The sequence below is a fragment of the Plecotus auritus genome, assembly GCF_963455305.1.
Source record: "Plecotus auritus genome assembly, chromosome: 1".
NCBI classification, from domain to species: domain Eukaryota; kingdom Metazoa; phylum Chordata; class Mammalia; order Chiroptera; family Vespertilionidae; genus Plecotus; species Plecotus auritus.
In genome coordinates this window covers 62,434,864-62,459,789 of record NC_137770.1, presented here as the reverse complement: position 1 = coordinate 62,459,789, position 24,926 = coordinate 62,434,864, and the positions used below count along the sequence as shown (strand labels likewise).

The following is a 24,926-nucleotide window of genomic DNA, read 5'->3' as shown; positions in this document are numbered from 1 at the left end:
TGGCTCTTCCACAAAATACCACGTCCTGGGCGAGTCTGTTTTGAAGAAGTGGTGTTAGAAGAAGTTTAAGTTTAAAAAATTTGGCTCTCAAAAGAAATTTCAATCATTGTACTGTTGATATTTGTCTCTGTTGACTAATGAGTTTGCCGACCACTGGCCTAGGGTAACAGGAGAGAGACTAGGTGGGGAAATGAGCCTAGGCTGAACTGCTTTGGCTCACTAAGAATTAAAAGAAAAGGGGGCCTTGGGGACAGGTTCAGGGAGTTTGCCCGGTACAAACTGCCACTGTCCATAGCTGCCCCAGTTGCAAGCCTTGTGAGGTCCCTAGAGTTTAGGAGATGCAAGCCTGTGGGGGAAGAAAAGGAGGAAGGGAAAGGTGTGGGTGTGCTCCTGGGAGAGAGAGAGTGTGTGCTGGAACCTTTGTTTTGAGGGTTTTAAAGGCTAGAGATAGGGTCCTGCATGCCCATGGATATAAAAAGGAGGTGGAGAAATAGAAGAGACATCCCAATGGTGGATTCTTTTTAGTGAACCACTCAGGCTGGATTCTAATGACGGAGGGTGGCAGGAGAGGGTCCGAGGAGGAATTAGATTTACTTCTACTATATGCCCAGCTTTTCTGGTCACCATTTTTTGTAAATTGAGAGAGAACGTGTTTCAAAAGGAAATAGAAAAAATTAAGTTAAATTTAACATAAAATCTACAATTGATTATTACAGTCTCTGTGCCTTGTTTGTGCCATATCTTTGATCTTGTGATCTCTTAAATTCCAGTTGAGAAACATTTATAAAGTAGGGAACCTAGAACAAGAATCTGTTCTATGCAGCTCTGGCCAGGTAGCTTAGAGTGTCATCCCAATATGCCAAGGTTGCGGATTGGATTCCCAGTCAGGGCACATAAAATAATCAACTAAGTGCATAAATAGGTGGAGCAACAAATCTCTCTCTCTCTCTCTCTCTCAAAAGCAATCAGTAAAAACAAATTATTTTTAAAAAAAGAATCTGTTGTATGCAATTTTCTCAAATTCTTTTCTTCTCATTCTCGTGGTTCCTTTCCTCTCCCAACAATCCAGTGCCTCCCCTACCCCTGAACAGTACATTAAATGAAAGAGGCACTTAATAGAGGTATATGTATATTGATTTGAAGGTACGGAAATTGGTAAGGTTGAAAAAGGAGAGTTTTTCAGAATTAAGGAAAGAAATCTTCTCTGAAGCCCGGGAAATCCACAAGGGATGAAACTGAGGAAAGATGTTAGCATTTTACCTTTTGTTCACTGCATAACTTCAATTTGCTCTTAGCATGGTTTCTTTTAGACCTAGCCTAGTTTATTTTAGGATTTTGTATATAGTCCAATGCTTACTAACTTGGTGGATTAAGAAAATTCTTGCAAGAGGAAGAATGAGCCATAGCAATACTCCCTTTGGGAGAGAAAGAAAGAAAACCCTCAGATTAGTCTCCATTATATACTTGGAATGGATTCATGATTTTGCTTGATGGCTGAGCACTGATAAGCTTTTCTTGCAAGCCACCTCATATCATATTTGGTTTTGTCCACCGTATGACTGGTAGAAAGCTTTTTTAGGTTAACCAGCAGAGATAAAAGAGTTCTGTAACCTTATTACCCCGAGAGATTCATTCATATGATGTTATTTCTATTTTAATACTTTTTTGTTTGTAACAACTTTTGGAAAAGCTTCAGCATTTTTCAATCCACCCAATCTGTTAAACAAATAACTCACCCACCCCCCCACCCCCCCAAAAAAAAAGAAGAAGAAAAGGAGAAGGAGACTATGAAACATTTGGTATTGAGAAACTGGGTAAGTTAAGGGTGTGGCTCTTGTGGCATTTGTCTTTGGTATGCACAGACTGGGTTCCCCTCAGACCTTGCCTTGCAACTCCACCAAGAAGAATGAAGAGAGGAGTGGGCTAGGACTAGGAGCTGCTTTGAGCCAGAAAAGGAAATGGGTTACTCACATGAGGGCCACAAAGTCTCTTAATAGAGTTTTGTTGAAAGAGTATTTTTGAAGAGGTCTGAGCCATGTGTTAACTGTTTTCTTGTAATAGTCACAGAAATGATCTAGCTGCTTTCTACTTAAAGGTTGCTCTCAGTAACCTGCTTCCAATGAAATCTCTTCTTTGTTTTGTCCCTAACAAGTTTTTCTGGGCTGCCCTCAGACTTCATACTTTATTTTCTTACCTCTGGGAATATATGGATCTCATTTTTTAAAAATTCAAGCCTGGCGGATGTGGCTCAATAGTTCAGCATCGACCTATGAACCAGGAAAGAGGTCACGGTTCAATTCCCAGATCAGCCCAAGTTATAGGCTCGATCCCCAGTGAGGGGTGTGCAAGAGGCAGCTGATCAATGATTCTCTCTCATCATTGATGTTTCTATTTCTCTCTCCCTCTCCCTTCCTCTCTGAAATCAATAAAAATATATTTTTAAAAAATTTAAGATGATGTCAGTAGTAATGGCAAGAAAGACAGGACTGCTTAGCTAATCTCATACTTGGGTTGATTAGTTTCCATGAAACTTTTGCACAGACTAATCAACCACATTTTCTCAAATTTCTATGTGCAAAGCAACTAACTCACTCAGATGTACCCATATTTGGGTCAATCATAACATCCCAAGAACTCTACAAAAATCATTATTTAATGTGCTGCCCTTGAGGCTTCATTGTACAGAAGAGTCAGTGAACAAAATAGAAGGATAGATTTAGCATCCAATTTATTTCCTTTTTAAAAAATGTCTTTATAAAAGTAAAGATAAAAATTACTTTTATTACTATAAAAGTAATATACATTACTATATACAACTAAAGTAAAATGTTTTTCATTTTTTAGGAGTTAAATACTGTGTAATAGTGCTTTGGATGTGGTGACACAAAGTACATTTTTTGTTATAATTAGTGTTATCTAGAATCATAATCTTATAAAAAGGAAATGACCTTAGGAGACTTAAAGACTCCCTTGCACTTGAGGAATCTGCTACATACTATCACTGACAGATATTCATACTCCTCCTCTGCTTTTAACAGTGCCAGGAATAAACAGATGACTTTCTTTACTCCAGCCTTTTCCTTCAAAGACTGTTCCTTAAGCCAGCAGAGATGAAACTCAAGCCTAACATTAAAGAAGAGAGCCTTTAGATGCTTTAAATGTTAAAATCTCTAGACAGAGATCACTTATTTTAAAATTATTTTCAGATTAATTCTGAAGCCAGGACCAAACAAAAACGAAAAATGAATGTTGATTTGAAATTTTTAACCAAAGCAAATTGAAACACATACTTATGAAGTTAATTAGATGTTAAACCATATCTAGTTCAAAAGATTACATGGATATTTACCTAGAGGGAATATGTTTATCTCAACTACTATTATCTAATATATATCAACATTAGGATACTTTTATTTAAAAATAAACTTACGTAATCACTAAAAGTTTTCTTTGTCATGAAAGGATAATGAGACTACCAGCTAATAGTCAATATCTGAAACAAAGTGACAAAGCTGTAATAATACTTACTGTGATAAGGGAGAGCTATGCTGGTTAGACACAGTCTCTCTCAGCAAAGACCAATCCTATCTAATAAAGAGGGAATATGCTAATTGACCATCACTCCATCACAAAGATGGCTGCACCCACAGCTGAGGCCAAGTTCCCATAAGGAGCCTTAACGAGCAATCAGCAGGGACCTAAGGCTACGCCCTCCCCTGCCCCCGTGGGGCTTGACAGGGGATCTCAGTATGAGTTCCCAACCCAGCAGGGCTTGACAGGGGACCTCAGGCCGCGCCCTCTGCCCCGGTGCCTGGACGGGGACCTTGATGGGGGACCTCAAGGTGCCTTCCCGTCCTGGTGCTGGGCTAGGGGACCTCAGGCTGCTCCCCCCGCCCCAGTGGCAGGCTGGGGTACCTCAGGCCACGCCCCCACCCTGGCACCAGGCCAGGGGACCTCAGACTGCACCCCCTGCCCAGCGGGGCTTGACAGGGGAACTCAAGGTGCACCCCCAGTGCTGGGTCAGGGGAACTCAGACCACGCCCCCCATCCTGGTGCCGGACCAGGGGACCTGAGGCTACGCCCCTTACCCAACGGGGCTTGACAAGGGTGGGACTGGCTGGGTCTGGATCTAGCCCAATGTGGGGGGCGGAGGGGACCGGGTCTGGGTCTTACACGATTTTGAGGCAAATGTGTGTGGGTGGATACTTGACTCTGGGTCCCGTGGTGTGCCCCAGACTCTGACAGGAGGAAGGTTTTCATATACATTTTACTAATTTTCTTTCATCTCAGACACTTCTATTATAGAGAAAGGGCAAATAGCAATATTAAATTATTTCCTCTAGAATCCCCTTTTAAATGTGTATGAATGTTGTGCACCGGGCCACCAGTTTATTATAAAGGGCTTTTGGGAAGCGTGGAATTCACAAACTGGCAAATTTTTCAAGGCCATAGTGACACCAATTGTAGAAGCATGATTATTTGGGAAGTCTGTTGATTGGTTGGCTGGCACTTAGACTAGTGCTTTACTGGAGGGAGTCTGTTCCTAATTGGCTGACCTTTGGAAGTGAGAAGCTGAAAGTGATTGATTGGCTTGCAAAGGCAAATTATTTATTTATTTATTTATTTATTATTTATTTTTTATTTTTTATTTTTTTATGACTTCTTGTTAAAATGGCTACAGAAAAATAATTATTTTCTATGTTGTGGGAACTTTTAATTCTCAACATTAAATACATATAATTAGTTGCACAATACAAGCATATACAGCGGGTCCTTGAATAACGTTTTGTTCAATATCATTTCCCTTATAACAGTGGTCAGCAAACTGTGGCTCGTGAGCCACATGTGGCTCTTTGGCCCCTTGAGTGTGGCTCTTCCACAAAATACCATGGCCTGGGCGAGTCTATTTTGAAGTGGCATTAGAAGAAGTTTAAGTTTAAAAAATTTGGCTCTCAAAAGAAATTTCAATCGTTGTACTGTTGATATTTGGCTCTGTTGACTAATGAGTTTGCCGATCACTGCCTTATAACATAGAGAAGGTGCTTGCTATAGTAACTTAACTCTTTATATCAATTATCCTATTGATAAAATTGATTTCATTGTATATAGTTTCGCTTAAAGTCAAAGAACTTATCAATGATGTTAAGTGAGGACTTACTGTATTGAATTTTTTTAATGTATAATTCAGAGTATAAGGAGAAAATCTTAACTGCACAGGTTAATGAAAATTTTACATATATATACTTGTGTTTAGCTATCACCCAATTTAAGATATAGCACATTTTCATCACCTATATCAATACCTCCTAGTAGCTATTTCCATTCCCGTGGGTTAGTTTTTCCTGTTCTTGCGTTTTATATACATGAAAGCATATAGTATGCATTCTTTTTTGTCTAGCTTTTTATATAATACTAGAGGCCCTATGCATGAAATTCGTGCAAGAGTAGGCCTTCGCACCTGCAGTGGCTGCCTGGATCCCTCCTGCCGTGGCGGCTGCCTCCATACCGTGACTGCAGCCCCGGCTTCATCCCGAAGGATGTCTGGTCTAATTAGCATATTATGCTTTTATTATTATAGACTAGAGGCCTGGTGCAAGAAATTCGTGCACTCGGCAGGGGGGGGGGTGTCCCTCAGCCCAGCCTGCACCCTCTCCAATCTGGGACCCCTTGGGGGTTGTCCGACTGCTGGTTTAGGCCCAATCCCACAGGGTCTAAACCGGCAGTCAGACATCCCTCTCACAATTTGGGACTGCTGGCTCCTAACCACTTGCCTGCCTGATTGCCCCTAACCGCTTCTGCCTGCCGGCCTGATTGCCCCCAACTACTCTCCCCTGCCAGCCTGGTCACCCCAACTGCCCTCCCCTGCCGACCTGATCGCTCCCAACTGCCCTCTCCTGCCGGCCTGGTCTCCCCAACTGCCCTCCCCTGCCAGCCTGATCACCCCCAACTGCCCTCCTATGCTAGCCTGGTTGCCCCAACTGCCCTTCCCTGCAGGCCTGGTTGCCCCCAACTGCCCTCCCCTGCTGGTCCGGTCGCCCCCAACTGTCCTCCCTTGCTGGCCTGTTCGCCTCCAACTGCTCTCCCCTGCTGGCCTGATCGCCCACAACTGCCCTCACTTGCTGGCCATCTTGTGATGATGTGGGGGCGGCCATCTTGTGATGACATGAGGGCACAAGGGCCACCTAGGCTTTTATTACTATAGATTCCTTTCAACATAATGCATGTGAGATTCATTCACGGTTTTGCTCATGTCAGTAGTTGCTCTTTATTACTGTGTAGTATTCCATTGATATTCCACAATTCATTTGTGTATTTTCCTAGTAATGGACATTTGGGTCATTTTCAGTTTGGGATATTATGAATAAAGTTTCAGTGAACATTTCTTACATCTTATTTTACTAACATAAACAAGCATTTCTCTTGTGTATATAACTAGGAGTAAAATTGCTGTGTCATTATGGTACAAGTTGTTTAGTTTTAGTACATATTGCCAAATAGTTTTCCAAAGTGTTTGAATCAATTTGCACTCCACCAATAATTTATGAGAGTTTCAGTTGCTCCATATCCTTGTCAACACTTCAGCTAGGCCCTGAAGAACGTGTAGGGGTTTGATTGAGGACAGAGGTAGATGAAAAAGAATGCCTTCATTCTAAGAGGGGGAACAAAAAGAAGCAAATGCATAGAAACCTAAAATTTTTTGGCATGTTTGGAGTATAGGCTGCATGATGGGGAGCAGCTGGAAATAATACTGGAAAACTAGCTAGGACTAGGTTGTGAACTTCGTATTTTATGCTGAGGAATTTGGATTTTATCTTGTAGGTCAGAGGTTCACAAACTTTTTCTATAAAGGGCCAGATAGTGAATATTTAAGGTTTTGCAGACCATCTGGTCTCTGTTGCATTTATTTAACTTTGCCATTGTAGCAAAAAGAGCAACCATGAACAACACATAAATGAATGAATGTGACTGTGTTCCATTAAGACACTATTTATAAAAACAGGTTGCAAGCAAAATTTGGCTCACTGACACTATAGTTTGCCTACCCCTGTTGTAGATAATACGAGTCTACACTAGAGGCCTGGTGCACGAAATTCGTGCATGGGGGGTGTGTCGCTCAGCCCAGCCTGCACCCTCTCCAATCTGGGACCCCTCAAGGGATGTCCGATTGCCTGTTTAGGCCCGATCCAGATAGGATCGGGCCTAAACAGGCAGTCGGACATCACTCTCACAATCCAGGACTGCTGGCTCCCAACTGCTCACCTGCCTGCCTTCCTGATTGCCCCTAACTGCTTCTGCCTGCCAGCCTGATCACCCCAAACCACTCCCCTGCCAGCCTGATTGATGCCTAACTGCTCCCCTGCCAGCCTGATTGCCCCTAACTGCCCTCTCATGCAGGCCTGGTCCCCCCCAACTGCTCTCCCCTGCAGGCCTGGGTCCCCCCTACCTGCCCTTCCCTGCAGGCCCGGTCACCCCCAACTTCCCTCCTCTGCCGGCCTGGTCACCCCTAACTGCCCTCCTCTGCAGGCTTGATTGCCCCCAACTTCCCTCCTCTCCCAGCCTGGTCAAACCTAACTGCCCTTCCCTGCAGGCTTGATCACCCCCAACTTCCCTCCTCTGCCAGCCTGGTCACCCCTAACTGCCCTCCCCTGCAGGCTTGATCACCCCCAACTGCCCTCCCTTGCAGACCTGGTCCTTCCCAACTGCCCTCCCCTGCTGGCCATCTTGTGGTGGCCATCTTGTGTCCACATTGGGGCATCCATCTTTGACCACATGGGGGCAGCCATCTTGTGTGTTGGAATGATGGTAAATCTGCATATTACTCTTTTATTAGATAGGATTAGATAGAACAACATGATCACACATGTTCATTAAAGAGAGAACAGAGAAGAGTCTGAGAACTCTGAGCCTGCCCTGTTGAAGTAGTGATGAAACTGAGGTAACAACTCATATATTGAGAGAGATATATGTCTGAATCATGTCATTCCAGTTGTTTTTTTAATACAGTCAACGTCAAGACCTTGCTCTCTTTAAAAAAAATATGAAAGTGGGAGAAAATAAGTGGAGATCCAAAAGATCTAGGATATCTAATTTTCAAAAATTATTTAAATAAAAGCTAAAATTTTAAATGTCTCAGTGAAGTGAGATTGCTGAGACTCCACCTGAAAATTGGCAGTCCTAGAAGTCTAGTGTGAAAAATGAGTACTCTATAGAGATGAAAATAAAGGAGGAGGTTGGTTAATGGAATGAAGGGTTTTGGCCCAGAATATCCCAGGAGTTTCCGATGTTCCTGAGGATAGCCCTTACTAACTGAAGTCAGGTGAAGCAGTGGCAGAGTGAGAAGGAAAGCATTCTGGGGCAACAGCCCATATAGACTTCGGGGACTATTTAACAAAGTTTTCCTGCCTGTGAGAGGACAAGATAGGCTGCCACAAGAGTGTGAGACCTAGTTATCAGAATTTACATGATGTGAGCTTTCCAGAGCCGTGGATCTTAAAGTGTAGTTCCCAACAGAGGCCACTTGGGAGTATGTTAGAATTGCAGATCAAAAAAACACTAACTTTAAAAGGTACAAAAAAAAGGATGGGAAAAGCCTGAATTACAGAAAAGTTCAATTTATTTTATGAAAAACTAATAATAAAAATTAGCAAATACAAAAAATATATACACACACAGCAGCACTATGTATTGACTGAAGGGGAAAAGCAGTGGCCCAAGACCACTCAACATGGCTTGTCAGTTAAAGGGAAAAAAACCCTAAACACACACGCACACACACTCACTCGCACGCAGAAACAAAATCCCGGTATTTTTCAACCGTACAGTCAATCTACAACAAACACAAATTCAGAATTATTTTACAATGCTTCCTTTCTTAATACAAAAGATGCCCATCTTGGGTGTATATACATATATTTTTTCAGTAGTTTACTGTTGACTTACTTTAAATATACTAGTGTTACTACATGCAACCATTTCCTGTATTTAACAGCCTTTCCTTTTATTTACCTTCATGTAACTAGCTCCACCTACCAAAAGTTTCAGGGTGGCAGGCAAAGGGGGCCTATTTTCCGTGAAATGGAATGCAATGGTTTTAAACACTGGCCAGAAAATGTTTGATTGCCATTTTCTGCAGAAAGCTGTGCAATGCTGTTGTCAAAGACTAGACAGTCACTATTCATAATGGCTGTTGCAATTCCCTCATGAATAGATTGAGGAGTAGCTTCCCAAGTCAATCACCGCCTATGACCATTTAGCTCAAGTCGATAAGCAAAATTTTCCACTTGCTTGCGCGTTCCTATCAGCTGTATAAATGCAAAGCACTGCTGGTGCCCGTCAGGCATACTTACCCTGTTTCTCTAAGACCAGCATGAAGTGGAAGCCGAAGTAGGACTGCATCATCACCCAGTCCACAGCCCCGGGGAGATTGATGTCTGTGGCGAGGAAAACGATATCCTCTCCCTGCAGGGTGGTGATGGATTTGTGCTGATGCATCAGATGGGGCATCACAGCATCCAGAGAGCCTTGCCACTTACAGGAAGCACTGGGGCACAGGCAGGAGTAAGGCCAAAACTCACAGAGCTCTTTGTGGTCTGCTTTTTCTGTGATTGGCAGAGTTATTTGACACCCGGAAGAGGCATATTTACAAGGGAACAGTGCTGAATTGGCCACTTCCTCCATCGCCAAGTTGCGAATGGATCCCAAGGGGCCCCGGCAAGTTGGACAACACGTGAGCTTTGGGTGACAGTTGCTACCGACAAGGTGGCCGCTCCGACACTGAAGAATGGGTGGCAACACATAGTCAAAGCAGACAGAACACACAAAAAGACTGGCCAAGTCATTGTTGGATGCGGTGGTTGCCCGTCAGGGCGGGGCACCTCTGCACTTGGAGGTCCCAGTAGGTAACGCTGTCACAGTCTGACGGCTCATTTCTCACTGCGGTGGCCGCCATGGAGGCGCGGCCCATGCCTGTTATTTGTTACTTTTCTATGAATTGTAGCTTGGGGATTTAAAAAAATTCCTGTAGATTTAAAATACTTTTTGGCACACTGGATGCACCCCTTCATTATTTCAGAATGTGTTCTCTTTCCAGTAAGACAGATATCAAAGCACAAGCAAGCCAGGACAGGTTCTCCCTAAGATAGAGGGAGAGAAAGCAAAGCAAAGCACTGTTCCCAGAGCTTCCCTTCCTGAGGTGTTTCTGAGCTTCTCTACTAACACTTGGAACATTTTTAGTACATAGACATTCCTCAGTAGAGGAGGAGAGCTGAAAGGGAAGGTATTATCAGTTGGAGAATCTGAGAATGTGAACACCTGATGAAAGAATGCTACTGATAAGTTTTGAGTGACTTAAGTTTTGAGCATTAGTTGCTTTGTATTGAAGCTTCTGGGAAACTTTAGTATATTACTTGGAATTTCTTGCCTCTTGGCACATTTCATTATGTGAATCTGAAGGAAATAGCTTTCTACTGCCTTGTAAAGGAAAAAACAAGCCAAAGTAGGACTGCATCATCACCCAGTCCACAGCCCCGGAGAGACTGATGTCTGTGGCGAGGAAAACGAATTCCTTAAAAAATTAAATAAAAACACTTAAAAACATTTTCTCCTAGAAAATGTCATAAAAGCAAAGTAAGAGTTGAAAGAAAATGGAAAAGGTTTTTTTACATGTAACTGAAAAATATTAATATCCAGAATATATTAAGAACATCTATTTTTTAAATTTTTGTTGTTTTTCTTGGAGAACATTTATTTTTTTTAATAACACAATTTAAAGAATGGGCAACAGATTCTTCACAGAATGAGGAACACCATTGGCCAATGAATGAACGAACGTATGAAAAAATGCTCAACTTTATCATAATTCAACAAAATGCAAATTAAAACTACAGCAAAATACAAGATCACATTCACCAGAATGGCAAAAACAACAACAAAACACAGAAAGTCTGTTAATACCAACAGTTAGCAAGGATGAGCAACATGAATTGTCATGTACTGAATCTGCTAGAACTATAAGTTGGTATAATCACTTTGAAAATAGTTTGAGCCCGGCTGGTATAGCGCAGTGGTTGAGCATCTACCTGTGAACCAGGAAATCACGGCTCAATTCCCAGTTAAGGGCACATGCCTGGGTTGCAGGCTCAATCCCCAGTTTGGCGCAGGCAGCTGACCAATGGTTTTCTCTCATTGTTGATGCTTCTCTCTCTCTCTTGCTCCCTTTTTCTCTGAAATCAATAGAAATATATTTTTTTAAAAAAGAAAATAGTTTGACATTACCCAATAATGTTGAGTATGAGCATACCCTTTTCCAGTAATTTCATTCCTAGATTTGAACAGCTTTGAGAAACTCTTGCACATGTATACCAGGAAATAGATAACAAGATGGTTTATAGCAGAAAAATAGAGGGGGGAAGACTACAAAAAACTTAAATATTCTTTTATACAATTGAATACTATATAGAAATGAAAATGAAAGAAGTACAGCTTTAAGTATCAACTCAAAACAATCTTAAATGAAAAATGCAAGTCACAAAAAGATGCATACTGTATGAGCGTATATATAAAATGCAAAACTGAAACTCTTAAGGATATGTACATTTAAGGTAAAATGTAGAGGAAAGCCAGAGAATAAGTAATTCAAAATTCAGTACAATGGCTACTTCTTTTGAGGAGGGAGATGCCACTGGCATGGGGAACATGAGGATACTAGTAATGGTCTCTCTCTGAAGATAGGCGTTCATTTTATTATTTTTAAAGCAATATATATATATATATATATATATATATATATATATATATGCATGCACTGGCCACCAGGGGGCGCGCGTGGAACATGGTGGGCATCAGCCACGGCAGGATGGTGGAGCAGGTGAGCGGGGGTGTCAGACCAAGGCGGGGCGCCGTCACTGTCATCGGGGCAAGCCTCTGATGGTTACTGAAAATTATTTGCTCCCACGTGCCGTTCGCACCTGCTGCCAGTGCCTGGCACCAGCCCCGATCGCCCCTCAAAGCTTTTCCACCTCCCCCTGCTCCTGCGGGGCAATCAGGGCTGGCATCTGCCTCTTGCACCTGCTGCCGGCGCTGGAGCCGCCACTCACACCCAGTGCCGGCCCTGTTCGCACCCGCTGCTGGCACCTGGAGCTGGCACCACTCGCCCCTGAGGGCTTCTCCACCGCCCCCTACTCTTGAGGGGCAATCAGGGCAGCAGTCCCCACTTGCACCCACTGTTAGTGCTGGCCCCAGTCACTCTGTGCCGTCAGTGGGTGCGAACAGGTCCGGCGCCCTCAGCGTGTGGGAGCGGTGGTAGTGGGAGCGGGGCTGCTGGTAGACGGGACTGGGGGCCATGACCGAAGGGGCCAGGTAGGGGCGCGGAGGATGGGTCGAGTCCCACCCCTGTGCCCGTCACAGCCTCGCGGCCCACAGTTCCTTTCAAGGTTTACAAATTCGTGCACTAGGCCCCTACTAGTATATAAAGATGCTTTGTATGACAGATTAGCCTATATAATAAAACCCTAATATGCCAATTGACCGAACGGTGGAACAACCGGTTGCTATGTCATGCACTGACCACCAGGGGGAAGACGCTCAATGCAGGAGCTGCCCCCTGGTGGTCAGTGCGCTCCCACAAGGGGAGCGCTGCTCAGCCAGAAGCTGGGCTCACGGCTGGGCCTAAGCCAGCAGTGGGACATCCCCCGAGGGGTCCCAGACTGCGAGAGGGTGCAGGCTGGGCTGAAGGGCCTCCCCACCCCACCCCCAGTGCACAAATGTTTGTTATGCACCAGGCCTCTAGTACTTGGAATAAAGAGCAATCTGTTGGAGTAAACTGTTTTACTCATTCTAAGGAATGTCATGTTTCCGACCTATAAAACCTGGGTGATATATATTGCCTTTATTCTGAATATCTCATTCCTATCATATTGTCTGTTACAGTACCTTCTTAGTTGGATGACCATTGAATTTATGGCCCAGGCTGGGATACTTTTGAGAGTAAAGAGATGCTCAAAATAATTAATAAGTATTTTTTGAAATATTTATTGGCTAATAAATTAGCTCTATTATATACAGTTATGTACTGCTTAACAGTGGGGATAAGTTCTGAGAAATACATCATTGGGCAATTTCATCATTGTGTGAACATCACAGAATGCACTTACACAAACCTAGATGTTACAGCCTACTCCACACCTAGGCTATCTGACTTAGCCTTGCTTCTAGGCTACAAGCCTATACAAAACAACATGGTTAAATCAAACACAAGAGAAAATTGTGGTATCAGGAGATGCAGTAAACAAGATGGGTGAGGCATTTTACAGCAAAGGTTTTGTGTGTTTTTTTAAGTAGAAAGAATACACTTTAAAATAATAGAGTAAGTACATAAACCAGGAACATAGTCTTTTATTATCATTATCAAGTATTATGCACTGTATGTAATTATATGTGCTAGGCTTTTATACCATTGCCAGAACAGTAGGTGTAGGTTTGTTTACACCAGCATCACCTAAAACATGTAATGTGTTGGGTTATACATTAAAAGGGCTACATTAGGTGATAGGAATTTTTTAGCCCCATGATAATCTTATGGATATTCAGTCCATTGTTGATGGCACATGACTGTAGTGTAAACTTCAGTATATTATATTAAACTATATTGAAAATATTTTTATATTGATTTTCCAAACATTAAAAAATAGCATAAAGTAATTAATTACTCTTGGTACATATTTTTAAACTTTTATCAATTTCTTACCTTTGTCTCAAATGTCTGTTTATGAAGGGAATATTTTTTCAGTGTGGTCTAATTTTTATCTTTTCTCCTAAAATTGCATGCCACCTTCTTTAAAATTGCATTTTATGGTTACTGTATTTGGTGGTGCTGATACTTTCCATTGACTGTTCTCTGCAGACAGTATTATTTTTAATTGAGAAAATACACTCTCAGGATACTTGGTAAGCTTGATATCTTAAAGTTGGAAATACAGAGTAGAGGTTTACCAAACTTAGTAATGATAACAATAATTTTTTTAACAGAAAAGTTTAGGTTAACTGCTAAATCTCTGTGGTGTTAGTAGAATAGGTGTAAGCCAGATCTGTCTTGGGCAATTATACAAAATGCCTGCAATTTAACATCTGCATAAGCACAATTATGTTAACTTGCTTTTTACAGGACCCAGGTGGTTACTAGTCACTTCATTAACTGACAGACCCCTGTGGTGAACCTTCATTTCTTCTTGGGAGATGAAAACACCTAAAAGGATCCATAAAATGTTACTGAATTGAAGAGAAAAATATATTAGTTAAAATATGATATTAAGTTGGGAAAACAAGGGGGGGAAGGTAGTAAAGGAAATATATCCAAACTTTGAAATACTGGGCATTTTGCAGCCAAGCAAATTTTTAACATCATTAAGTCTAAAGATTATTTTTTATCCACACAGAACATTTTTGTTGCTGTTGTTGTTAATCCTCATCTGAGGATATTTTTTCTATTGATTTTTAGAGAGAGTGGAAGGGAGGGGGAGAGACACAGAGAAAGAAACATCGATATGAGAGAGACACATCAATTGGTTGCTTCCTGCACATGCCCTAACCAGGGCCAGGGATCGAACCTGCAACTGAGGTAGGATCGAGCCTGCAACTGAATTGAACCCAGGACCCTTCAGTTCCCAAGCCGATGTTCTATCCTCTGAGCCAAACTGGGTAGGGCACACACATTAGGAACATTTTATGAGACAAATGGTCCACATATATGGCTAAAATTCATAGAAATACTTAATTTTTGCTTCAGTTTTTTACTTTAAGTATCCTTTCCTATATAACAGTCCTGTGGATAACTGGAAAGATGCTGCTTATTGAGTCTCCTTATAGCTTTTTGGGCGAGATCCACACAGTAAGGAAATGTTGAAGGTCCTTTCTATAATCAGACTCTCCTGACCAGCCTTGCCAGTTAGTGGGTGACATAGCTCAGCATGGTTTTGAGTATTTTACTGAAAGTTTTAGAATGCAGTATTTTTTCCTTTAAAAGCGCCTTTAAATTTTTTTTAATGCACTTTTCAAAAAAAATTTTTTCCCAATGGCAAGAGGCCGCCATTCCTTCAAGGAGAGTGCATTGGTATCACCCCATGTTAATGTTGAGTCAGAAAATAATGTTCTTCTAAGTAATTTACAATAAAACAACTGTACCTTAAACATACTGTGCTTAAGCAAAGTAGCAATCATTTGAAAGCCATTGATGGAAAAATTTGTATTTTAGCACAAATTATATAATCTTTTTCCCCCTAAAACTTAGTTATCAGAAAATCTAAATTCTGTCAAGTAGACATTTTTATGGATTTGAATTTTATTCTCTCCTTCCCCTCTTTTTCTCCCAGATTATTTTTGTTGTTGTTAACAAAAGACAAAAGGTAAAGGCATTGAATGATCCTTAGAAAAGGGTGGTGTGTGATAATGGTCAAAGAATATATGACATGGAAATTACATTTCGTTTAACCTAATAATCGATCTAAGTAAGTGGAGATGACGTTTTAAATGTTTTTGTCTCTTCTCTCCATAGTTTAAAAAAAAAATAGAACTCACTTCTGACTACATTGAATAGCAAAAACGAAGTGACACTGCAGACCATGGCACTACCATTCCGGAAGGACTTAGAAAAGTACAAGGACCTGGATGAAGATGAGCTCCTTGGGAATCTATCAGAAATAGAATTGAAACAACTGGAAACCGTGCTGGATGATCTTGATCCTGAGGTAGGTGCTAGCTAATGAAGAAAAATGAAATAATTTTTCAAATCCTTTGAAACTAAGTAGCTGCCTTTGAGCAGTTAACATTTTCAGGACTTTTCACTGGCACCTCTTTTTTCCCCCCCATGTATATGTATAATTTATTTTTTTTACTGAATTTATTGGGGTGACATTGGTTAATAGAATTATAGGTTTAAGGGGTACAATTCTGTAATACGTCATCTGTATATTGTATTTTGTGTTCACCACCCCAAACCAAGTCTTCACTGACACCTCTTTATTTAAATTAATGTTTTGTCTCTTCTCCAGTTTTCCCCTTCTACCTCCATATCTTTACTGACGTGACTATTCTATTTTATATATATATATATATTTTATTGATTTCAGAGATGAAGAGAGAGAGAGAGAGAGAGAGAGAGAGAGAAACATCAGTGATGATGACAGAAAATCATTGATCGGCTGCCTCCTGCACACCCCACACTGGGGATTGAGCCTGCAACCAGGGCATGTGCACTGACTGGGAATCGAACCATGACCTCCTGATTCATAAGTCAACACTCAACCACTGAGCCACGCCACCCGGGCAATATACTTATTTTGTTTTGTTTTTTAATTGATTTAGGAGAGAGGGAGAGAGAAACATCAACTGTTGTTTCACTTATTTATGCATTCATTGATTCTTATGTGTGCCCTGGCCCAGCAACCTTGGTGTCAGAAGGATGCTCTAACCAGCAGAGCAACCCGGCTAGAGCTTGATATACATGTGTTGTTTTTTTAATGAGAAAGTCTTTACAATGAAATAAAAGTCACTGTGAAGGACTATGATGCATATAGTCATTTAACATTCTTTTGTAATGGATTTATTTTCTGTATTTACATGTATGCTAAGCTGTTAGTAAGCATTAAAAACCTTTTTATTATTTTCCCAGGACATTTTAAAAGTAAAGGGATTTTCAGGGGGGGGGCTGTAAGAGATCAACCGAAGGACTTGTACGCATGCATATAAGCATAACCAATGGATAAAAAACACTGGGGGGAGGGGGCAGGTAAAGGCATGTACTGGGGGGAAGGGGAGGCCGGGGGAAGGTCAATGGGGAAGGAAAAAAAAAAAAAGGAGACATATGTACTACTATTTGTAATACTTCAAACAATTAAAAAATAAATAAATAAATAAATAAATAAATAAATAAATAAATAAATAAATAAATAAAGGGATTTTCCTGCTAGTAGAATACTTGCTGAAGAAAATGTTTGTACCTATTTTAATAGTAATGTAAGTGAATACTGCCTAATTTAAGAAAAAACTTTGGAACATTTTACATTGCAACCCTAAAATCCTGTAATAAAGTGTTTAATGACTACATCATATTCTAATCTAGAATTGTTTCTTCTCTGAGTAATCTATGCAAGCATATGAAAATTGGCATTCTTGGTGGTCATAATGGTTGATTCATTCTCTTTGGCAGAATGCCCTTCTGCCTGCAGGTTTCCGACAGAAGAACCAGACCTCAAAGTCTGCCACGGGGCCTTTTGATAGAGAACACCTCTTGTCATATCTGGAGAAGGAAGCTTTGGAGCATAAGGACCGGGAAGACTATGTGCCCTACACTGGAGAAAAAAAAGGTAAACACAGAATTTTGAAATCATTCATTAATAGCACTTGATTTTTCTTTTTCTAGACAGGTATGAAGAAAATGATATTTTTAGAGGTACATCATTGATAGCCTTAAAGATATGATAGTGTTGACTTAAAAAGTTGTTAGAAAATTTGGGCATTTAATTTACATTTTTTATCAACTTGGCCAATAAGTTCCTTCTTAATGGTTTGTTAGTGAGGTTTTATTATTATTTTTTTAAATAATAAATCTTTATTGTTCAGATTATTACAATTGTTCCTCATTTTCCCCCATAGTTCCCCTCTACCCGGTTCCCACCCCACCCTCTGCCCTTACACCCCCCACTGTCCTCATCCATAGGTGTACGCTTTTTGTCCAGTCTCTTCCCGCACCCCACACACCCCTTTCCCCCCAAGAATTGTCAGTCCACTCCCTTTCTATGCCCCTGATTCTATTATATTCACCAGTTTATTCTATTCCTCAGATTTTTTATTCACTTTATTTTTAGATTCACTTGTTGATAGATATGTATTTGTTGTTCATAATTTTTATCTTTACCTTTTTCTTCTTCTTCCTCTTCTTAAAGAATACCTTTCAGCATTTCATATAATACTGGTTTGGTGGTGATGAACTCCTTTAGCTTTTTCTTATCTGTGAAGCTCTTTATCTGTCCTTCAGTTCTGAATGATAGCTTTGCTGGGTAGAGTAATCTTGGTTGTAGGTTCTTGCTATTCATCACTGAATATTTCTTGCCACTCCCGTCTGGCCTGCATAATTTCTGTTGAGAAATCAGCTGACAGTCATATGGGTGCTCCCTTGTAGGTAACTAACTGTTTTTCTCTTGCTGCTTTTAAGATTCTCTCTTTGTCTTTTGCTCTTGGCATTTTAATTATGATGTGTCTTGGTGTGGTCCTCTTTGGATTCCTTTTGTTTGGGGTTCTGTGGGCTTCCTGGACTTGTAAGTCTATTTCTTTCACCAGGTGTGGGAAGTTTTCGGTCATTATTTCTTCAAATAGGTTTTTAGTATCTTGCTCTCTCTCTTCTTCTGGCACCCCCATAATTCTGATGTTGGTACGCTTGAAGTTGTCCCAGAGTCTTCTTACACTATCTTCAACTTTTTGGATTTTTTTTTTTTTGCTTTTTGCTTTTTCGGTTGAGTGTTTTTTGCTTCTTTGTATTTCAATTCTTTGACTTGATTCTTGTGTTCCTCTATTCTGTTTTTGGGTCTCTGTATTATATTTTTTATTTCAGTCAGTGTATGTTTAATTTCTAGTTGATCCTTTTTCATATCTTCGAGGGTCTCGTTATATTTATCGGCCTTTTCTAGGATATTCTTAAAAAGTCTTATAATGGTGTTTTTGAATTCTATATCCAGTCGTTTGTTTTCCTCCATTTCTTTCGTTTGTGATCTGATTCTTTGACGCCGCATTTTCACTGCTTCCCTGAGTTGGTAAGGTAGATATTTGTGCTAGGTTTCCAATATGGCCCAGTGGGTCTGCTTCCCCAGTTAACCTGAGGTGGACACTCTTGGTGCACCCCTTTGTGGACTGTGTGTACAGCCTTGTTGTAATTAAGTCTTTATTGTTGTTGGTATCACTGGGAAGAATTGACCTCCGGGCCAGTTGGCTGTAAGGATCAGCTGTGTCTATGCTGGGAGAAGTTCGGTGCTGGAGACAGCCTTATAGGATTAGACTTGCCAAATTGCAATAGCCTCTGTGCTCAGCTTGGATGGGGTGGAGTCTCAGTCTTGGCTTCCTGTCAGCCTTGCCCTTGCGCGCATGTGCGCTTTCAGTCCTCCGCCTTCCCCAGCTCGAGTCTCCGCCTGAGAGTCCAGACTCCCCCGACAAGAGCGTGGGTCCCCAGGGGCTCTCCTGGAACTGGGGTTCACTGCAGTCAGAACTGGGGCTCAGTGCAGTCAGAATCCTCTGACTCCCTTCCACTAGGGAAAGCCTGTGGCAACTTCCGCAGCCTTTGTGTGCACTGGCGCGCGCGCGCGTGCGCACTTTCAGTCCTCCGCCTTCCCCGGCTCCCGAGTCTCCGCCCGAGAGTACAGACTCCCCCCACAAGAGCGTGGGTCCCCAGGGGCTCGCCTGGAACTGGGGTTCACTGCAGTCAGAACTGGGGCTCAGTGCAGTCAGAATCCTCTGACTCCCTTCCACTAGGGAAAGCCTGTGGCAACCTCCGCAGCTTTTGTGCGCACTGGCCCGCGCGCGCCTTCAGACTTCTGCCTTTCCCAGCTCGAGTCTCCGCCCGAGAGTCCAGACTCCCCCCGTAAGAGCGTGGGTCCCCAGGGGTTCGCCTGGAACTGGGGTTCAGTGCAGTCAGAACTGGGGTTCAGTGCGGTCGGAGGCTTCCTTCCCCCTTCCGCCAGAGAAAGTCAGCCAGGCTCTCAGCCGCCCTTCCTCTCTGCACGCACAAAGCCCCTTTGCCATACCTCCAATTCTCTGTGAGCTTTTCTCTTTCCTTCTAGTTGTAGAATTTTCACTCAGCCAGCTTTCCTGTGGTTCTGGATGGTGTCCGTTCTGTCTTTTAGTTGTAGTTTTGAAATTGTTGTGCGAGGCAGCAGTTTAGGTGTTTACCTATGCCGCCATCTTGGTTTCTCCTCTGTATATTATTCTTTATTTCAGTCAGTGTATGCTTAATTTCTAGTTGGTCCTTTTTCATATCCTCGAGGGTCTCACTAAATTTATCGGCCTTTTCTAGAAAATTCTTGAAAAACCTTATAACCGTGGTTTTGAACTTTATATCCAGTCATTTGCTTTCCTCCATTTCTTTCATTTGTGACCTGTTTTTTTGTCTTCGTATTTTGGCTGCTTCCCTGAGTTGATAGAGTGGCTTTGTGTACTAGGTGTCCTATATGGCCCAGTGGCTCATCCTCCCCAGTTACCTGAGGTGGACACTCTTGGTGCACCCCTTTGTGGACTGTGTGCACAGTCTTGTTGTAGTTAAGCCTTGATTTTTGTTGGTATCACTGGGAGGAATTGGCCTTCAGGCCAATTGACTGTGAGGATCAGCTGTGTCTATGATGGGAGAACTTCTGTGCTGGAGATACCCTTATGAGACAAGATTTGCTTCAGTGGGGCTTTGGAGCTCACTGAGTCTGCCCCCTGAATGTGTCCCTTATGGATCTGAGGAGTTGTATTCTGGATGGTCCCACTCTGACCCCTGGGTACACTGGCTGTTGTATCTCCAATTTAGCCTCTGCCTGAGGCCACCCAGAAGGAGCTATCTGCAGATTCCTCTTCTTTGTTTGGGTTTTGGAGATGCTCAGATGAGGCCCAGCTGTGAAGCAATGCAAGCTGCTGTGGGGCCTTGGGCCTTCTTTTGGATGTTCTGGGTCTCACTGACTCAGCTGCAGTCTGTTAGGTAAATTTAGAATTCAAAGGACGAGGGCATTCATATGCAAAAGCCTTTGCACTCAGCTTGGATGGGGCGGAGTATGGGGGCGGAGCAAGCAGCAATGGCTTCCTGGGGTGGGATCTCAGGGCAGAGCAAACAGCTATGGCTTCCCATCAGCCCTGCCCTAAGAGGCCCCTGGGTCTCAGTGTCCCATGGTAATCGCTGCAAGCACCTCTGAGAGAAAGCCTCCCTCGAGTTTCGACCACTGACAGACAGTCCAGTTTTTCCCCGTATGAGTCTGGGTCCCCAGAGTCTCGCCCAAAACTGGAGTTCAGAGCAGTCGGGAGCTTTTGTCTCCCTCCCGCTTTAAAAGACAGCCATGTACTCAGTTGCCAGCCCTCTCCGCACACGCGCCTCCGTACCTCTGCCTTCCGCAGCTCCTGTGAGTCTCAGTGTGCTTTTCTCTTTCCTTCTAGTTGTAGAATTTCCACTCAGCCAGCCTTCCTGTGGTTATGGATGATGTCCGTTTTGTCTTTTAGTTGTAGTTTTGAAATTGTTGTGTGAGGCAGCAGTTCAGGTGTTTACCTATGCTGCCATCTTGGTTTCTCAGTGAGGTTTATCATATAGTGATTTTTATATAGCACTCTTTAGCTCTCCTGTAATCAATATAGAAAGTATACTGAGGTAAAACTTTTAAATCAAAGTGTATTATAGAATGGAAATGATGTCAAAGTTCTGCTCTCATCTAACTCTTGTCTTTATAGTGGAATGCCATAAAATAATTCTGGCCATATTTTCAAAAGACGCTTTTTAAAGGATATTCAATAGCCTTCCTTAGTAGTTCAGAGTTATAATTGTCAATATTTTGTAATCATTGTTTTCAGGAAAATTTTCTAGTCGAAGTCCTTCCTACTGCAGATTTCAGCTTTAGGTAGTCTCAGTGGAGCCTGAGTTCAGCTATGTTTTTAAAAGTAACAATATGATAACATAGGTTAAGTTTTTCTGCTTTCAGTACAGGCTGGCCCAAGCAGCCAGATTCTACTTGCACTCTTGTATAAGATACTGCACATGAACACTGGGGAATGCGGGGAGCAGCCCTAGAGCTGAGGTTCAGCTCCTTCAGGCACTGTTTGTACATCTGAATCCTTAGAGGTCTGGGCCGGAATAATAGTTAGAGCATAGTGCTTCCTAGTGATGCATTAGCTCTTCATTTGCAAAGGATGCCTTTCTCAAGAATTTGGCCACAGCTCTCTTACATATAAGGGAAGCCAAAAATTTTGTTTTAGTATTCCAGCCTCTGTAATAGAAGAAGACTAGTAAATGACTTTTGAGTAGATATTCCATAAGGTCTGCATCAGGACTTTTTAAAATTATCTATCACCCTAGCCCAGCCGTGGGCAAACTACGGCCCGCAGGCCATAACCAGCCCGTTCGGCTGTTCTATCTGGCCCGCGGAGCCGAAAGAGCGGAGGGTTCTCTTGCTCTCCCCTCCGTTCCTTTACTTTGAATTTATATTAGTTCACACCAACACTCCATCCATGCTTTTGTTCCGGCCCTCCGGTCCAGTTTAAGAACCCATTGTGGCCCTCGAGTCAAAAGTTTGCCCACCCCTGCCCTAGCCGGTTTGGCTCGTGAATAGAGCATCGGCCTGCGGACTGAAGGGTCCTGGGTTTGATTCCAGTCAAGGGCATTTGTCTCAGTTGCAGGCTCGATTCCCAGCCTGGTCTGGGCACATGCAGGAGGCAACCAGTATATGTCTCTGTGACCCTTTGTGTCTCTCTCACATCTCCCCCCCCTTTCTTTGTTTCTCTCTCTCCCTCTCCCTCTCTCCCTCTCTCTCTCTCTCTCTCTCTCTCTCTCTCTCTCTCTCTCTCTCTCCCCCCCCACCCATTCCACTCTCTAAAAATCAATGGGTGAGAATTAACAAAAAATAAAATTATCTATCATCCCTAACCCCTGTGTTTTTTCTGTAGACTGCACCTTGCCCCCACCACCATTTCTAGTTGAAAATCACTGCCATAGCTACTTGTATTAGTCATGTTCTCTAGAGAACAAAACAGGGTGTATGTGGGTGTGTGTGTGTAGAGAGAGTTATTTTAAGAAATTGGCTCACGTGATGTGGAGGCTTAGTAAGTCTAAAATCTGTAGGATAGGCCAGTAGACTGGAGACCCAGGGAAGAGTAGTAGTAATTTGAGTCCAAAGACTGTCTGCTGGCAGAATTCCTTCTTGCTCAGAGGAGATGAGTCTTTGGTAAGACCTTTAGCAATTGGATGAGGCCCACCATTATGTCTTTACTCAAAGTTCACTGATTTAAATGTTAGCTCATCATCATAGAAACAAACAATATGTGACCATATATCTGGGCACTGTTCCCAGCTTTATTAGCACATAAAACTAACCATCTGTTAGAGGTGCTAATGTCGGGTTCCTCAGGTGTTTGGGCCAGAAAAAGATTTGAAAATCATGCATAGTTTCAAGTGTGGAGAAACTATGCAAAAACATCAGTTCCTTTGTATTTGTCATAAAAACACAGCTGACTCTATTTTCATCTGTACAGCCATCCCTATAACACTATAGCTTCAAGTCTTTTTATATAGAACATAATTTAATGAGAATAAATATTCGTTGGTTACCTTTTACTATTTTTTTAATATATTTCTTTTTTGATTTTAGAGAAGGAGAGAGAGAGAGAGAGATAGAAACATCAATGATGAGAGAGAATCATTGATAGGCTGCCTCTTGCATGCCCCCCACTGGGGATTGTGCCCGCAACCCAGGCATGTGCCCTTGGCCGGAATCGAACCCGGGACCCTCCAGTCCACAGGCTGACGCTCTATCCACTGAGCCAAGCCAGCCGGGGCACCTTTTGCTATTATGTGTGCTTCAGATAGACTTGGGGAGTAAAATTAGGAAGAAGAATAGAGGCAGAAACAGAGGGAGAGATGTGAGAAAACGAGATGGCAGGAAAAGAATATGGAATTGGAGGATAAGAAGAGAAAATAAGAGAGATGAAAGAGCTGAATTGGTCCTAAGCTGACCCAGGAAGTTTCCCAGTATGCTTTTGTTTCATAATCACCAGTTACCTAGGAAAAGATCTTGGAGGATTAGAGGAGGTAGGAAAGAAGGTAGAGAATTATGGAAAACTAGCGGCCCGGTATACGAATTCATGCATGGATAAGGCCCCTCGGGGTGGCCTGTGGAGATCAGGCCCCAGCCTCATAGCCCTGCCTGGCACCCTGTGTTGGCCTGGCACCGCTTCCTCACCTGCTCCATCATCCCACCTGCGGGGCAATCGATTGGAGGCGGGCCCCCCGCCTGGCTCCCTCAGTGCCTGGGAGCTGGCAGTGGCCCCGCCCCCACCGCTGCCACTGGTCACACCGTCTGTGGGGCGATCGGAAGGGCAATCGGGCCCCCACTTGCACCCACCTTGGCCTGGTGCCTCCCGCTCACCTGCTCCACCAGCCTGCTGCGGTCCCACTCTCATCAGGGCTGGCAGCACCTCCACTGCTGCCAGCACTGCGTCGCCAATGCCTGCCATGTTCCATGCTGCCCCCTGGTGGTCAGCGCACATCATAGCAAGCAGTCGAACAACTGCCCAAGGGGACAATTTGCATATTAGGCTTTTATTATATAAGAAAATATCGGAGTTGAGAAATTATAGAGATGAGGAATATGGGTGACAATAAGGGGGGAAAATGCTGTATCCTTAACTATAGGGTGATAGTTTTTGTTTTCTTTTATATATTTAAATTTTTTTTCTTATTTCTCACGTTAGGTTTTAGATTGGTATGAAATAAATGGAAGTAGTTGAATTAAAAAGCAAGTAATTTTTTATTCACAATCAGGTTTTTTTTTCTTATAATGCATTCAGTATTTTTACTGCCACTTTTAGCTATGTATGTCTGTTAAATATTATTTATGGGCAGCTATGATGCAGTGATGAAGACCATGGCATTGAAAAAATATAATGAACTTTTTATTGAAGTATTACATGTTTACAAAATATGCACAAATCAGAAGGATACAGATCCATGAATTATACAGTGAACATACCCATGAAATCATAAGGCATTATCAGCACCTCTAAAAGGTTCCTTTATGCTTTATCCCAGTCTCTTTCTTCTTTTCAAAAGTAACCATTACAGCTTCTAACATGACTGCCTAGTTTGAACTTTATATCAGTGAAATCATACATTCTTAGGACCTGTCTTGCCTACTTTATAAAGTTTTTGTGAG

The 24,926-nt window shown here is 42.4% G+C and overlaps 1 protein-coding gene and 1 pseudogene across 2 annotated transcripts in view; one reads left to right on the top strand and one right to left on the bottom strand.

Annotated features, from left to right (window-relative positions):
* TMOD3 (tropomodulin 3) overlaps positions 1-24,926 on the top strand; it is an 82,403-nt gene that overhangs the window by 24,622 nt on the left and 32,855 nt on the right. The window contains exons 2-3 of the mRNA XM_080654441.1: positions 15,548-15,740; positions 17,201-17,357. Coding sequence (XP_080510567.1) covers positions 15,615-15,740; positions 17,201-17,357 — 283 coding nt within the window. The 5' untranslated portion in view covers positions 15,548-15,614. The remainder of the gene's footprint in view (positions 1-15,547; positions 15,741-17,200; positions 17,358-24,926) is intronic.
* On the bottom strand, positions 9,039-9,927 carry LOC308234539 (E3 ubiquitin-protein ligase SIAH1-like; annotated as a pseudogene). Its single transcript has one exon. The product of its transcript is annotated as an E3 ubiquitin-protein ligase SIAH1-like (transcript).